The following is a 17954-nucleotide window of genomic DNA, read 5'->3' as shown; positions in this document are numbered from 1 at the left end:
AAGTTCCAACCTTCGTACTAAATCTACTATAATCTGTTTGTCATATTTACACGTTGGTCTACCCCTGCCATTTTACAGCGTACACTTCCCTCAAAAACTAACTGGACAAGACCTAGGTGCCCCGCCATTTTGCCTCTTCTGGTCAAATTTCGCCAAATCGTTCTCCTCTCAACGATTCGATTCACTATATCTTCATTTGTGATTCGGTCTACCCATCTCATCTTCAGCATTCTTCTGTAACACTACATTTCAAAAACTTATTTCTAATTCCTATATCAATGTTCGAAGTGAGCACATTGTTTTCTTAAAAACGGCCTTCCTTGCTTGTGTTACTCTGCATTTAATGTCCTTACCTCTGCCATCCTTATTCTACTACCAAAGTAACAATATTAATCTACTTCCTTTTAAGATTTCATTTTCTAATCTAATATTTCCTGCATCACCAGACTTCATTCAACTGCAAGGCGTTACCTTTGTTTTGAATTTATTTATTTATTTATTTTCATCTTGTACTCCTTCACAAACACCTCCTGCGGGTGGGGGACGCACATGTAGAATACACCCGCGATATCCCCTGATGTCGTAAAAGGCGACTAAAAGGGGCGACCTAGGTGCGGACATGGATTGCGGTTTGTACAATGTGTTGGACCCCTGTGGATGGGAGGGGCTGAATACATTCACCGTTAATCCCTGCCTGTCGTAGAAGGCGACTAAAAGGGTCATGTACCCATAGTCCCCTCTATTTTTTTGTTTTCTGAGGGTAAGCTATAGACTGATTCAAAATTTTCGATGTGCATGCTGCTCGGAAATGGGCCTCCTGCGTGTGCGATTACGCTCGAAAACCCGCGCAGTGACCACCCAGGAATCGGCGAGTGGGAGTGTCATGTACCCTTGCAGTAGTATCCGCCTGAACACACAGGTCCCCGCACAGCCGAATGTCAGAAGGACATAATATTATTGTTTTCTAATTGTTTTCTCTATATTTAGTGCTCTGTACACGCTATGGGGTACATGCTTTTGCGGGTGATTGGATGAAGGGAGTCCTAGTGCCCATTGCCTCAGTCATCCCATATTAGGCATCGTCCAACATCGGAACCATATTAAACCATATTAAACTAATTCACAATAATAAAATAATTCACAATAATTCACAAATAACACAACACGGCTCACTAAGCTACTCGGTGCTTCGCAAGGACAACGATTTTTTGAGGTCCGCATTGAACTGGGAATGAGATAATTGTTAACATCTTAAAGCACCGACTGCTCGTTTCCACCTCACTACGATTGCTACATTATAACGGCTTGAAGATTTTATTGAATTATTTTAATACGGTTCTACATCACGGTTAAGGAAGTGTTAAACTGAGCCAATGTTTCTTTAAGAAGATTGTGTTTTCAGTGGTTGTTCTTGTTAAACCCAGTTTATTTTTGAGGAAGCAAACCAACTTACATCGGACCTCATCAACTTAAAGTTTAATACTCGCAAGTCTCAGATAATATGGACTTTGAAACAATATAATTTTAACATGGGTTTTAGATCATCAATATGTTTTTTTAAAAATTTGTTTTATGTGATGTAGATAAACTTGCGTTTGCCAATATTTCCTAAAATGTATATCAGCTGATGATGACGCAAAAAAAGGCGTTGAAACTAGTTCTGATAAAATATATGTTGTAATTTCATCTTAACAACATTTTAATGTATTTAATAAGGTGGATACAAATTTTAATAAATTGTACTCTTGTATTTGTGTTAACTGCGTTTTTATCCAATTGACTCTATTTTAATTCGTGTTTGCGCATTTTAATGTGTTATTTTAACTTTTTTTTTTGCTAGTTGCTTTATGTCGCGCCGACACAGATAGGTCTTATGGCAACGATGGGAGAGGAAAGGCCTAGGCGTTGGAAGGAAGTGGCTATGGCCTTAATTGAAGTACAGTCCCAGCATTTTCCTGATGTGAAATTGAGAAACCACGGAAAACCATCTTCAGGGCTGCAGACAGTGAAAATCGAACCCACTATCTCCCGGACGCAAGCTCACAGCTGCGTGCCCCTGACTGCACGGCCAACTCGCCCGGTATTTTAACTTCTAACTTGAATTATATATATCTGTACTTCAGGCAATTTCTTATTCCATTGCCACTTGTATTTTCTATAACTTTATTAGAAAATAAGGCATTGCGAATTAGATCCACTGGTTGTTTTAATCTCATCATTTTTCATCACCATTTATTTTAATCTCCAGTCAGTGGATAAATTTTAAAATTTTAATCATTATATCATACCTTGTTGTCCATCTCGTACCATTAGGGGCTGATGACCTTAGATTTTAGGCCTCTTTAAACAGGCATCATCATCCTTCACAAATGACTGTATCCATACCATTCAGCAATTTCTCCAGATCGTCTGTGGACTCGTGTAGCCTAAAATAACATCAACAGCAAATCTTGAGTTTTTATTTCTCTCCTTTTATTATGATTCCTTTTGCATATTCCTCTTTGATTTCCTTTATAGCCTGTTGTATGTAAACATTGAAAACATTTGTGGGTACTAACCTTATTTTAGGATCTTAGAGACCTATATAGCCTCGTAGCAGGATTGCACAGAGTAACCATCATAGCAGGTACCCGGATACTCAATTGCCGGGGTCCCGTCATCAGTTCTAGTCTGAACGTGAAGAGGAATTCTTTAAGGCCAATTAATGAATTTGACGGAAGAAAATATTCAGGAATAAGACTTAAAAATCATTAAAGATGTTCAAACCATTGGTAACGTTCAGTTTCTGTAATATAATATTTTAGAATGTAATGATCGCACTTCTCAATGTAGCTGCACTTAGAGAAGAGTACGGAATCCCGGTTCAGCTCTTGTTACAAGTGTATGCTGCAAGAGAACTTAAACCACATAAAGTCTACTTGTCACAGCTTAATCTATTTAACTTATCGTATATTCACCAGATCTAGTGGCTCAGGCAGTAGAGCACTGGCTTTCTAAGCTCAGTTTGGTGGCATTTAAAGGTGTTAATATAAGTTAATCGCGTAGGGAGATTTAGCGGCACCTTAAGTAACTTAAGTGAATTCCGGCATTTGTCAGTCTCAGAAAACCGTAAGAGTAGCTAGTAGAACTCAGGCTCCCTCTGGACCATAGAAATATTGGCCTATGGATAGGCCTACCAAGGTTGAAAGTTCAAACCCGGCAGAGGTAGTCTGATTTTTGAAGCTAGGAAAAATGTTCATTCGGCACTGTCGTACGATGTCGGCATGTAAAACAACTCCGGTGACACATTTGGTGTTCTCCCAAAGTGGCGGCGATTAGAGCAATAGATGGAGGTGGGGGGGCTATCGCCTCCAATATACATTTTTATTTCATTTTAGCAATTTAAAACTGGAATATAAAACATTACAAACCCTGTTGTCTTATCACCAAATTATTTCCTTAAATATTAAAAAAAATTACTTGGCCAAAATACGCACAAAATGTCCTTCGACGCAGCTAACGGATTCGTACAACGCCACAGCAAGTAGTGGAGACTCGCGGAGCAGCGTGTAAAAGCGTGATTAGGATCTGATGACATTAGAATTAATAGAAATCCCAATAAGGAGTGTGGGGAGGAATGTGAAGAGAAGGGAAGGTGGAAATAAAAACAGTGTGACTGGGTGATTTGATGAAGACTGTATGGGGGAAAAGAGAGGTTGTAATGAGAGCCCTAATGGAATTTAGGAAGGGAGCGGAACAGGAGAAGAGGGAGGAATATTGTAAATTAAGAAGAGAATACAAGGGGGCATTGAATGAGAAGAAATGAGGGTGGAAGGAGCTGGAAGCAGAAGGAATAAATGGATATTGTAGAGAAAATAGATTAGAGAAGATTTGGGAGTCTATAAATAATGAAAGTGAGACCAGTGGGGAAGGAGGAAAAAATCAGAGAAAATGAGTGGGTGGGATAATCTCCAGAATTTCCTCCAAATTCATTTTCACAACTGGTATCGTGTACTCTGAAATGAAAACCTACAACCTGTTTTCCAGTCAGTGATCAGGTCAGAGATGGAATTAATGAAGCTCCAATCTTGCAACAAGGATAGGAATTGTGCCAGCTGCCGAGGCCTGTCGCACTTCTCTGGGTCAATGATTGATGACTGACAGATGAAATGAAATGATAGTGGAGTGTTGCTGGAATTAAAGATGACGGGGAAAACCAGAGTACCCGGAGAAAAACCTGTCCCGCCTCCGCTTTGTCCAGCACAAATATTCCATGGAGTGACTGGAATATGAACCATGGAACCCAGCAGTGAGAGGGTGACACGCTGCTGCCTGAGCCACGGAAGCTTTTCTTTCGTGTCCTCTGCGAACTTGTAAATCACCAGAATCCTCCCCAGTTCTGTTGTTACAACTGATATCATGTCCAATTTCAACTTTTACATCACTCGATCCAGAATGTTCCCCCATTACATCTTTGTTCTTAATTTTATTGGGCATCTCTTCTGGGTGTATAGCTTGTTGCTGAAACAATCAATCTTAATTATCTTTTATAACTTTATCTTGGCGGGCTTTTCATTTACTATTTTCAGCACCATTTAAACAAGACATATTTTTCGGCATTCAGTGGTTTTGTGATCTAGTATAACCAGCAATATGTTTTATGTTAATACAAGCGCAGCTTGGTTGAGGAGGAAATTAATTGCATTGCATAAATACTTGATACATAATGGCAATCTCAGACTCTTATCTATTTGCAATTTTCCCACAATGTCACACAGTCATTACAAACACATACAAACTTGAAGAAATACCAAAGCAGCACTGCTCACCAATGATATGTTAGCAAGAAAAATGCGTTTTGTAAGGATTTGACCACAGTGCTGCCCTGTTATTGGAATTAAGTCAAAATTCCTTTGTTAATGCAGTGTTTCCAGGAAAGGTCTGCAGCAGTTTGGGGCCCACTTGCACCGCTGTGTCTGTGGGGCCATTATTTATGGTGCTAAACCCTATGCATCTGTGTTGAAAATATCAGGATATATCAGTAAACTTTGTGCTATGTAGTATGAGCATATTGCAACATACTTTAAATATGTAATTTTGTTTGGATCCACTTAAATTTATCAGCATATATGGAATTCCTGTCGATAGATGTATCAAATACCAAGCAAATTGGCTTTGTAGTTGAGGTTGCTTAGCTATGAGCTTGCATTAGGGAGATAGTGGGTTTAAACCCCACTGTCGGCAGCCCTGAAAATGGATTTCCATGGTTTTCTGTTTTTTCACATCATGCAAATGCTGGAGCTGTAGCTTCCATCATAACACTGTCCTATCGCATTGTAGTCAAGACCTGAGTACGAGTGATGTAAAGAACAAAATATCAAGCATTGGCCTAAGATGCTTTTATTTATTCAAAGCGTGATCTGCCACAGCATTCCATACTTGGTGGGTGGACATGAGAATCCCATAGTATGGATAATGTCTCGACAAAAGTTATATCAGTATGATATAGTATATTTAGGCTCTATATTCCAGGTATGTGATGTTCCCGAGGTGACAGATATTGTCAAACTACTTACATCAACTGGCTTCAAACTGCGACATGAGGATTCTATAGCTGCCTTGGACCAGCAACCTGCTGCAGTGGAAACTCGGGAGTTCAGTTGCCGAGTGGTTGTTTCTTGTGCCCATTCTGGCTTGCATGCTGTACTGGAGTCTGGAGGTACAGCTTGTCGTTGCCCACCGGTGGACAAATCTGATGGTCACTTTTGGGAAGTCAGAAGTTCAGTACCTACAAGTAGTAAGGTAAATTTCCTTATTCTTTCAAGTTCTGATATTGTACAATAAGAGTGAGAACTGCTATATCATATTTTTATAAGGATATTTGACATATTTATATATTGTGGGTAGGGGAATAGAGTACCCCTTCATATCCCCTACCTAAATAAGACAGCAGCAGCATAGCAAATAGATTGAAAATGAAATGAAAACCTACAACCTGTTTTCCAGTCATTGGCCGGGTCAGGGATGTGATGAATGAATCATATATATGCTGTTAGTACGATGGGGTCGCCACTCCCAAAGTGATTTATTAATGACTGATAGATGCTATGAAATGAGAATGGAGAGTGTTGCTGGAATTGAAAGATGACAGGGAAAACCAGAGCACCCGGAGAAAAACCTGTCCCGCCTCTTTGTCCAGCACAAATCTCACATGGAGTGACCGGGATTTGAACCACGGTATCCAGCGGTGAGAGGCCGACGCGCTGCCGCCTGAGTCACGGAGGCTCTCTAGCAAATAGATTACAGTAGAAAAATACAAATTTAATTCCCCAGAATCATTCCCTTAATATAAATACTGTACCGTTCCAAGGCATCAGTACATGAACCAGTTACCATTGTTCACAAATATGACATTAGAATGGAGCACCATCGGTGAGCCTCGAACTCAGCCCGGTTTGTCGAAGCCTCACCCTCCCCTACTAGAATAATTCGCTAGCCGAGTCGATATCGCATTTTCGGGTCTGTGGAATGTCCGATGGGGCCATAAGTTCTTTAGTAATAGTCTCAGTAGTAGGGGGGAAAAGTTAATTATGAGAGTAATACCATTTCATTACTAATGAGAAGAGAGACAATATCTTGTATAACAAATTTTTACTTATACTAGTGAAACACATTATTTACATGGATATGCCATACAAACACCTTGCATACAGTAATTTGGGTGATCTTGACGTTTAAATGTTCGGTAGTCTTTTCCTACACTTCATTATAGTTTAAATATTCAAACTTAAGAAGGCGTTCCCTCTTGGGTTATTTACACTATCTCAGATTTAGAGGGGTGCTTCCTCTCGAATTATTTCACTCTACACTTAAATCACACACATATTTAATCAGTATGGACACACCCCGCTGTAAATCTGTTTACCTGCCAAGAATTAATATATTCAATCTGCATCAAATTATGATATAAGTTTGCTAGAATCAGATGAACTGAAATAGGCAATTTACACTCCCAATCCTTTGAAAGTAGCGTTACAACACTTCCTTGAGTTAAACGTTGCCAAATATGCAATATAATAAACACGCTCATTTCATTAGAATTTTTATCAATACCTATATCAGGACATTATTTACACAACGTTGCTACCTATGGACAAGCACTTAGCGACTTCAATACCACACATCATAAATAAATAAATAAATGGACAAGAATATATACATTTCACACACACACAATGAGTCACAGATGGTACAAGCCACCCGCTGTTGGTAGCAGTGAACATAAACTTTCACTGTCTCCTGGAACGAACTCAAGATCTTCTGAGACGGGGTATATCTAATCTGGAATTCCCTGTACGCTATAAGTAATTAAGAAAAGAAATTGGAGGGATCCTTCCTTTAATGCTCATTTGGGATCTCTGTGACGTTGGCTCTATTTAAATTAACACACGTAATCTCTGTGCCGAAAGGAAAGAAACTCGCCACTTGTATCTGTTCTATTTCATTGAAGAAAACGCCTTCACTCCCCCGTTTAAAGGGGCTCATAAAACTCCAGCTGTTAGCTTCCCGTGACACACTTTCAAGGGGCGGCCTGCCAAGCACTTCCCAGACAGTTATTTCACGGCAAATAATCTATTCACTTCTTTCAATACTGCCCACAATGGCATCACAACAAATCTCGGCCCTATATCCGGTTGTACTCAACATATTCACATCGCGATATGCACCTCGCGTATCTTAATGACAGATTCCAAGGGAACTTCACATTTTCATTTCACACTATATATTATGGGTACAGCCTGTTCAGCTATTTCATTTCCTTTCGGTACATTGACCACGATGCAGATTTAATGATGATCTCCTGCCACCAGGGTCCAAATTAACTTGCGCATTCGTGAACTAATTAATTAACGATGTAAGATACCCACTGTCTCGATGCCTTGTTCCAGGTGCCTTAGTTACTAATTAGGAGGGATATCTACCAGGTGAAGCGCACCAAAAAAAATGAATTACTGAAAAATCTTGATGACTCGTATATGCTATGGAAAGATAACTGGAGTCATTTTTACAGAATATTTAAGCTCCCTCTACTTGACAGCACTTCACACTTAATTAAGCCAAGGTCCTTATAATTACGTCATGCATTATCGAACCCTTATACAAGGATGGAAGTAAAATATGGTCGTTCCAAAACCATGATGAAAGTATTCTATAAAAAACCCAAATAAAAATGAAATTATTATTATTATCCCTCTGAAATGGCGTGCTTGCAGTCTATGTTACATCTAAGTGGAAAATCTACATATTTACAATGGGACACGACCTTCAAAGATATAAATACTTGGAAATGTACTCAGCCTTCTGGATACCACGTTCACAGCTTTGCAGGGAGGCAACCATGGTTTACTTGACTTCCATCACGTCATCAGCGATGCGAAGACCCATGATGACTTCCTGGCAGGTCACACACATGACAGCGACGCTCCAGACGTTCTCGGCTACCAGGCGAAATTCCGGCACACAGCTAGATGTCTCGTTCACTCTGGTACACAGGCAAAACTCTGGCATTCAGCTGGATGTCGACGTTCTCACAGACATGTAAATGAGGGGAAGTTATCTCATGTGAATGCGTTAGTTTATTACACATCACAATTTGAATATATGGTTGGATATACTCATTAGCACGAGCATTCCAACATGATGTCGGTAATGTCCCAGAAACCCGACATTAATCCCTTCTCATTTATCTAATCTTCTTGTAGGCAGCTATTATAGGCCCAGAAATTTCACTAGTTTCCCTAGAAATGACAGTGGTTAGGCCACTAATGTATTAGCATTCTCGTATTTCATGATACTAGTTCAGGCCTGTTCTATTGCACTTAGCCGTAAGTCGAGCTCTCAACTGCACTACGGATTACTTTAACGTGGCACTGTCCTCAATTGGGTCGACAATGAGCCGTTCACTGACTTTCTTGGTAATTCACATTTATATCAAGCCCGCTCGTTACACACACTTCGCTAAGTACGTCCCTATATATGTTAACTGAGCCGTATTAGCTTAGATACATAGGAGGCTCGATGTACGACCTCTTCTACACACGGACATCGGTTATTGCGGTTTCGCACCATTCCTATTTTATTAATTAGCGGCACACTGTACACGCTAACATCTCACTCAGAGGGTGATTATTTCCACATATATTCACAGACTTTAATAAATCACTGCATTACACTGCTCAAATTACAAGATTATTTCTTCACAAACGACTCGCACACAAACCACGACGAAATACTACCGTACTGGCGTTGCACTGAAATGCACTGGATAGTGTCTCCCTCTCAGCTCTTGAATATATAGGCGAGCTACGCTAGAGACCCGAATGCTAAGGGTGGGGGAAAAATGCAACCCTTTCTCACACGTTGGTCCGTTAATACGCAACGTATAGTGACGAACAGGATATCAAATTGTAGCTCTTGTATTCTTATTTCCACTTAGTGAATGTTTTTGAAATAGCTTCGTAGATTCTCAAGCAATCTCAAAAGCGTCCTTTTGTCTCTGGCGGTGAATGATGACGAGCACAGGGGATTCCTTGTGTTCGCTGTCACGGTTAGGGTCCAACATCTGTTAGTCATTAAGACGCGCCCTTGTTTACAGCGTAGTTACCGCTTTGTGAGTTAAGTAGAGCACTTCTCGGTCTCATAATTATGCGTAAAATTCCCTGATACAAATGAAAGTTTGCGCTTAATTATCCATTGGGTATTTTGCGATTTATAAAAATTAACAGAAATAAAACAGCTGAATGCGATAAGTTGGCAGTGGTGAATGAGCGAGGAAAACAGGGTATAATGTTAGTTTTCACGTTGGATATACTATCTGGGCTCAGCTAGTGACCTATATTCTTTGTCACTTGATATCGCGTATCTTTTCATCTCGCTCGTGGTTGGAGTGAGAAAACTTCGAGTACAAGCGCTCTTGCACCGCCTTGCTGCTAATTACCAGCAACTAGAGCTGGGTCGCGCGACTCTGGATACTGCAAATCGAGTCCTGGAGTGGGCAGAAAAATTCTAACTTGGGCAGTTTTTATCGTAGAATGACGCGGAAAACGGCATATTCCATCTCCTGGATATCATGACATACCATAGGTGACGTTGTGAACGGTCACAATACATATCAGAAACCTTCACAAAGAATGTTACGTCTTCTGTAGCCATTGTTTAAAGGAAGCTTTACAGCCACAGTGATGGTGGGGGGAGATGTTGAGGGGAGACAGAGTTTGCTCCACAGCCAAGAGAAGGCAGCAACACCATCCACTATGGCTGGGAGGACGTCTCCTTCCTGTCTAAAACAGAAAAGCCGGCAGTAAAGGACTTCTGAATCAGGGCACGGTCCTTCCTCGCACAGTAATAAGTTTATTTTGGTTCATATTGATCACAAACTAGTCTTATCACTGATAATTTATGTCCACCTAGTCAATAAATCTTCCTTGATTCTATAAAGCAAAGAAAGGAAAGAAACACTCGATAATAGTTGAACAAATCCAAAAACTCACTGAAGGCCTCATTAGTTGGGTTATTTCTATATACACTCTCCCAAGTTTCCTTGGCCAATAACTGGTTAAAATATGAAATATTTTCCTTGTTACACATTCTAGTTTCCCTGTAAGTTACATTGTTATTTTTTAAATTACAGTTTCCTATTACCCTAAAATTTAGATGCACAATTTGAGCAAAATGATATGAAAAACCTGTATCATAAACTTCTATTTCATAATTCCACATTTCCTCACTCAATACAACTTGATCTACTGCTGACTTTGTATCCCCAGATATTCTACAAGGAAAGCAACATTTCTAGCCTTTGCTTATCTCGCCCACCATTATTTCTAAATATGGATTTTATTTTAGGTTTAAACACAAGATGTACTGTATGGTCAAAACTGGCTCTCATAACTCCATGAATGATATTCAAAAGGTCAGGGTTAAATAAATAGGAGAGAGAAGCAACATACTCTAAGTCAAGCTTTTATGTACTGTTCCTTTATGTTCAAGTTTTTCAATCTAGACTCAAATATTGTGTGTGTGTGTGTGTGTGTGATAACTAGACAAAGCGAGTGATACATATTTGTTTGCTTTAAAATGTTTGGTTAAAAGTGATTATGCATCTGAAATGTTCATCGATCATAGTCAATTTAAAATTTTTTTTCATTCTGATAAATTTAAATTTTGTCTGTCAATTATGTGGAACTTCCTGTTTTAATTTGTTCTGGTTGTATTGATTGTACAGTTTTATTTCAGAATCATGGAAGTAAAACTGAGGTTAGTTCATCCTTTCCTGAAGTTCACTCTGCAATTGCTGAAGTCTCCCATCAAGTAATCAGTTCCTTGTTACGTCTCATGGCTGAACCAATTGAAATAGAGGTGCCCAAATCAAGAAATTCATATGGCTCATCTTGTGTAAATCTTCTAGTATCTGACACCAGTCTTGGAGGCTCTGCTCCACAGTTACATGGCTCTCGAGACAAACTGGTGACTGATGCCAATGTAACAAAGAGTCCAATGCAATTCAATCAAACTTTTTCACATTCTGCAACAGAAGCTATGGAAATTGGCCAGGTAATATTACAATACAGCTCTCAGATTTTCTATCTGAATTGGGCATTAGACATCCTTTGCATGGTTTGTGTCTCAAACCCCTGGGTGCAGACATTCTTGTGGTGTAAGTCCTTTGATGTACATTTTAAATACAAGAAATTAACTTCATCATAAAAGCCCATATTGTCATAAGTGTATACTTGTGAAATGCTTTATCAAACACTCCACCTTTACAATACAAATTATTTGTCTTTGTTTTAAGACATTAAAATTCGAGACATGTTTTGTCCTCTTTTAGGACATCCTCAGTCGAAAATATAAGACACTTTAAAACATAGCGAGGACAATCAACGCTTGCAATGTTGACTGAAAGGTCAAAATCACATGTGTCCAATTAAAATGAGACCTTTCTGACATGTCGTGACAACTCACAAAAATTGAACATCTTTAAAATTAACATAAATTGTGATCTTTGGTGTGACTGTCAATGTGATGAAAAAGTTATACACACGTTAACTGCTGTGAAATTATCGGTAGAACGCACAGGCTTGATATAAATCTTGGTTATGTCATGAGTAAAGTGACAATTAGGTAGATTCCACCTACTCTCACAACTCGCATTTACTTCAACATTGTAAGCAACCTAGATAAAACTCAACTCGTGAACAAAAGTTCCCTCATTGATCATCATCATCATCATCATCATAATCATCTCCAGTTGCCTGGGTGTGGTGTAAGAGCCCCCTCCATCTTTTTCTGTCCATGAACCACTGTTCTCTCATAATCATCTCCCAATCTTATCCTCTCTCCTAGACATCTTTCTTCACCAGATCTGGCCATTTTCCTCTGGGTCTGCCCACTGGTCTTTTTTCTCTTTCATATTCTCTTCTTGCAATCCTGCTTGCACTCGTACTTCTTACAAGGCCAAACCACTTCAGTCTTGCTTTCTGAATCCTCTGTAGTAGGGTGTCTCCTATTCCCACCTCCTCTCGGACTTTTTCATTCCTGAATTTGTCTTTCCTGGTCTTCAGTATCACGGTGCATAGGAACTTAATTTCTGCAACTTGGAGTTTTGAGTTGTCTTGTCTCGTTAATGTGGTAGTTTCCAAGCTATACGTGAGGATGGGTGTATAATGATTTATATAATGTCGTCTTTGCTTTTAATGGTACTTGTTTATCCCACAGCAGTTGTCTTACTTGGTGGTAAAATTAAGTTGCCTTGCTAATTCGGCTGTCAACCTCATACTTTGCAAGGTTGTCTTTTGATACTATACTATCCAAGTACTTAAACGTTGGAACACTGTCCTGTTTGGTGTCATTTATTCTGATTTGTGGTTTGTCATCTCCCCTCTGTAACTTCATCACCACCGTCTTAGTCCTGTTGATATTTAAATCATAACTCTTGACTCCATTTCTGCAGCTTTTTCTCCACATCATTTTCGGTTTCACCCCAGATCACCACATTGTCTGTAAAGATGAAAGCTTGCAAGTCCTGCTGCTCCTTCCTTTTTAGAGCCTTTATTATGGCATCCATCACACTGATAAATAAGAGGGGGTGACGAATCACTGCCTTGCTGTGCTCCTCTCTTTGTTTCAAACCATTTGGACAGCCCGCGACCCACTTGTACACAACTTCTGGTTTTATCATACAGTATCTTCACTTTCGCAATAAGACTGTCATGAACACCCAGCCCTTTCAGGCATTTCCAGATATGCTCCCTTGGTACGCTATCATAAGCCTTTTCAATGTCTAGGAACAGTAGAATAAGTGACAAAGGCGTAGGGATGTGGCGACCCCAACGCCCAGTGGGCAACCACTGCAGTCAGCCTCCAGAGTATTGGCTGGTAAACCATAGATCTAGCCAACATGAGGAAATGCTTGCCAGGCACTGACCATCTAGTGCAAAACCAAACACTTATGCGAAGATCCACGATAGGCCCAGCAAACAGTGGTTACAGTCTTTGATCGCTTTCAAACATAAAAAGAGCCTCGGATCGAAGTTATTAATTTCATCAAAGACAATTACCCCAAAGAACTACCTTGCTTGTGCTAGTGTAGATTTTATGTCCTTACTTCTGCCATTGTTAGTTATTCTATTACCCAAGTAACAAACAATATTCATCTGTTTCCTTTAAGACTTAATTTCCTAATCTAATATTTCCTGTACCGAGCTCAATAGCTGCAGTCGCTTAAGTGCGGGCAGTATCCAGTATTCGGGAGATAGTAGGTTCGAACCCCACTGTCGGCAGCCCTGAAAATGGTTTTCCATGGTTTCCCATTTTCACACCAGGTAAATGCTGGGGCTGTACCTTAATTAAGGCCACGTCCGCTTCCTTCCCATTCCTAGCCCTTCCCTGTCTCATCATCGCCATAAGACCTATCTGAGTCGGTGCGATGTAAAGCAACTAGCAAAAAAAAAAAAAAAAAAAAAAATAAAAAAAAAAAAAAAAATCCTGCATCACCTGACTTTGTCCCAACTGCAATAAATTACTTTTGTTTTGGACTTGTTTATTTTCATCTTGTACTGCTTCCCAAAGACTGTCCATATCATTCAGCAATTTCTTCAGATCTTCTGCAGACTCAGATAAAATAACAATATCATCGGCAAATTTCAGGGTTTTGATTTCCTCTCCTTGGATTGCGATTCCTTTTCCAAATTTCCTCTTGGATGTCCTTTACTGCCTATTCTATAAACATTGAAAAGAAGGGAGGGACAAACTGCAGCCTTGCCTTAGTCCTTTCTGGATTGCTGCTGCTTTTTCAAAGCTCTTGATTCTTATCACTGCAGATTTATTTTTATACAGATTTTAGATAATTCTTCTTTCTCTGTATCTGATCCTGATGACCTTCAGGATCTCAAATAGCTTGGTCCAGTCAACATTATCAAATGCCTTTTATAGATCCACGAATGCCTTGTACGTGGACTTATCCTTAATTCAGTCCTCTAAGATCAGACTTGGTTAGAATTGCTTCACATGTTGCTACATTTCTTCTGAAGCCAAATTGATCTTATCTCAACTTAGTTTCAACTTGTCTTTCTGTTCTTCTGCAAAGACTGTAATACATGTTAAAATTTTGTAGGTATGAGATACTTAACTAATGGTGCAGTAGTCTTCACATTTGTCAGCACCGGCTTTCTTGTGAATAAGTATACCACAACATTCTGCAAAAATTTGGATGACCAGGCGAGTTGGCCGTGTGGTCAGGGGCGCGCGGCTGTGAGTTTGCATCTGGGAGATAGTGGGTTCGAATCCCACTGTCGGCAGCCCTGAAAATGGTTTTCCGTGGTTTCCCATTTTCACACCAGGTAAAGGCTGTACCTTAATTAAGGCCACGGCTGCTTCCTTCCAACTCCTAGGCCTTTCCTATCCCATCGTCGCCATAAGACCTATCTGTGTCGGTGCTACATAAAGCCACTAGCAAAAATTTTTTTTAAAAAAAGTGGATGGCACTTCTCTTCCATGCTGGTTTCTCTTAAGGCAGTTGGTAATTCTGAGGGTATGTCATAAATTCCAGGTTCCTTGTTCCTATTTAGTTCTCTTAAGGCTCTGTGCAATTCTGATATCAAAATTGGGTTTCCCATTTCATGAGCATCAGTGGGTAAACTGCTATGACCAGCATAGTGAAAGTATTGTTAAGATCGAGACCAAGCCAATCTCCACAACAGTAGTACAGGTCTATATGCCTACTAGTTCAGCAGATGAAGAAATCAAAGGAATATCTGAAGAGGTAAAAGATTTATTACAATACAAAATCAAACAGGGGAGATGCAGGAGTTGGTTTAATAATTAATGTGGAGGAAGAGCGAGTTCGAGCAACCTCCTTGAAGATATGGATTAGAGATGGGGCTTTGACAAGTCTTCTTTACAAGAGAAATTAATTTTTTTTAATGTTAGGAAACAAACAACGCACATTCTCTGCAATTCATTGAAACCAGTGTGCTAAGCATATCACAGGGACTGTTTCTGGAAAGAGAATTATCGAAACCTTCACACTTCTTCACATATGGTGCTGCATTTGTTAAAGATTGTGACGAATATACTTGTGCCAAATGTAATTTAAAGAGCCGGTGTAACTTGAGCAATAGTTGTACTGTCATTTTTTCTAACTGTTCAGATGTTAGAGGAAATATTCTTGGCATTCCATTTTCCATTCCTACAATAATGTTTGAAATGTACCTTCCCACTGTGTTTGTTTCATCAATTGAAATCCATATTTTCTTCTCACAAACCTCTCTGTGAATATTTTGAATTTCATTCTCATAGTATATGGGCAAGTAATTCTTGACATGGTTTGTTTCACTTGGTATGCACTCCCCACTCTATTTTTCAGAAAAAAGTTCTCAGCATTTGGCTTTTGATCTTCCAGAAAGGATTTCTGGAATTGACAAAGCTTAACACAAATCTAAAAAGAACTGAGAATGTCTGCTGGATGCTGCAACAGCTGTTGATAGTGGTGTTATCTTCTTTTGATCATACCTGGCAACAAGGAAGATTTATGCTTAGTAGTGGAAATGTGACAGGTTAAAAATATTTTTTCAGACTTTGCACATTAAAACTGTTCTGTTGGTTGAAAATAAGTCTACCAAACTTACAAATGTAACCATGGAGATCACTGTTCACAATAGTATATTTAATTTGGCCAATTTTACTGTGTGTGATATGAGCAGTATGTCTTCCTCTACTCGGCAATTACTGGAGAGTCCTATATTTCATAGAAAATCAAACTCTTTAACTTAGTTAGAAAAGTTACTAAACAAAATACTGCTGAGTGGAGGAAGGTAAATTGGCAAACAATTTCTACCTGGCAGTATCTACCATTACAAGGCACAAACCAATTAAAAGTTTATTTTTTGTACACCTGTAATCTCAGTGAGGTTTACAGAGAATTCCACCACTCAACATTGCCGTTGTGAGATGAAAGAGGAAGGCATGGCAACTAGGCATTTCATGACTGGCAAATAGCACAGCAGGTCTGTTTGTTAAATTTACTAGTACTGAGCAAGTGGCAGAGTTGCATACCTTATGCAGAAATAAAGCACTTAGGAGAGTAAAGAGTTAAACAAAATTGAACAAATAAGAATGACAGTTTGACATGAAAAGGCAGCATGGGCCTAAATAGGCAAATAAAAAATTGTCGTCTCGTTCCCAAACTTGCCGAAACTTGCTCATCTCTGCCTAATATTTTCATGTGGCAACCTGGTAAAAACAAGGAATTTTGCTTTGGGCTCCAAGAACCACCATCACCACCACCACCACCACCACCAGCAGTCATCATGTACATTATGGTTAACACCAACAGCAGAGAAACTTCTATTTCTTTTTAAAATGCTTAAATTTTGAGTAAATTTATCCTAAGTTGTGAGAGAGGCTTCGGCAGCCGGCACAATTCCTATCCTCGCCGCTAGATGGGGGCTTCATTCATTCCATTCCTGACCCAGTCAAATGACTGGAAACAGGTTGTGAATTTTCATTTTATCCTAAATTCGAAAGCTTAGACCATATCCATTTGAGTGCCCCGACTCATAAAGTGAAATTCAATCAACAAAAAATAGACCATAAGTGAAAGAACACACTGGTAAATATTACTGCTGATAGTTACGAGATTAGCCTGTGTTAACTCCTCTCCCTCAACCTTCATGACACAGCTTCATGATGACTTTTTTGATCTTCAGTCAGGAATGTCCATTCATTAAAGAAAAGACTATGATTTTCATGATTTACATTAAAGAAAACTCTTGATAAAGAAAGAAAGGTCACTTTCTAAATCATACAATGGAAAATGTTGTGGTAAATGTTTTAAAAATAAATTAGCTGATATATATATTTTTTTTTTCATTTTCACTGAAAATCAGACACTAAGAAAGTATTTGTGGAAACCAGTTAAAATGATAGCAAATTCAAAACAATGATTTTGAAATCAGAACAGCTTCTCTCAATGGAACTTTGTGTATACTGTCAAAGACTTAGTATGAGGTGTATGCGTGAGTTTTTGCCAGTTTTTGTGGTAAAAGAAAAGGTTTAATTTTCAAGGAAAATTCATTTTTTGTTTATTCAAAATATTGGCCATCGGCTTCTACACACTTCACCCATCAATCAGGTAAGTCATGAATACCATGCCAGAAAAACTGCTTGTCTTCTGCGGCAAACCATTCGTTGAGCCATTTTCCAACTTCCTCGAAATTGCTGAAGTGCTGCTCTGTGAGCGTGAGCCCCGTTGATGCAAACAGGTGATGCTCAGATGGCGCCAGGTCGGGAGAGTACGGCGTGTGTGGAAGAATATCCCATCCAAGCGATTTCAAGCTGTCTTTCACTGGTTTTGTTGTGTGAGACTGTGCATTGTCGTGCAACAAAATCACTTCACTATACCTCCTGGTCCATTC

The 17954-nt window shown here is 39.3% G+C and overlaps 1 protein-coding gene across 1 annotated transcript in view; it reads left to right on the top strand.

Moving 5' to 3' along the window:
* Positions 1 to 17954, top strand: part of LOC136875941 (uncharacterized) — a 74711-nt gene that overhangs the window by 21277 nt on the left and 35480 nt on the right. The window contains exons 2-3 of the mRNA XM_067149559.2: positions 5512 to 5781; positions 11275 to 11592. Coding sequence (XP_067005660.2) covers positions 5512 to 5781; positions 11275 to 11592 — 588 coding nt within the window. The remainder of the gene's footprint in view (positions 1 to 5511; positions 5782 to 11274; positions 11593 to 17954) is intronic.

This window comes from Anabrus simplex, chromosome 6 (genome assembly GCF_040414725.1).
Source record: "Anabrus simplex isolate iqAnaSimp1 chromosome 6, ASM4041472v1, whole genome shotgun sequence".
Classification (NCBI taxonomy): Eukaryota; Metazoa; Arthropoda; class Insecta; order Orthoptera; family Tettigoniidae; genus Anabrus; species Anabrus simplex.
The sequence above is the reverse complement of the archived record's forward strand: the minus strand, read 5'-3'. Positions and strand labels throughout refer to the sequence as shown.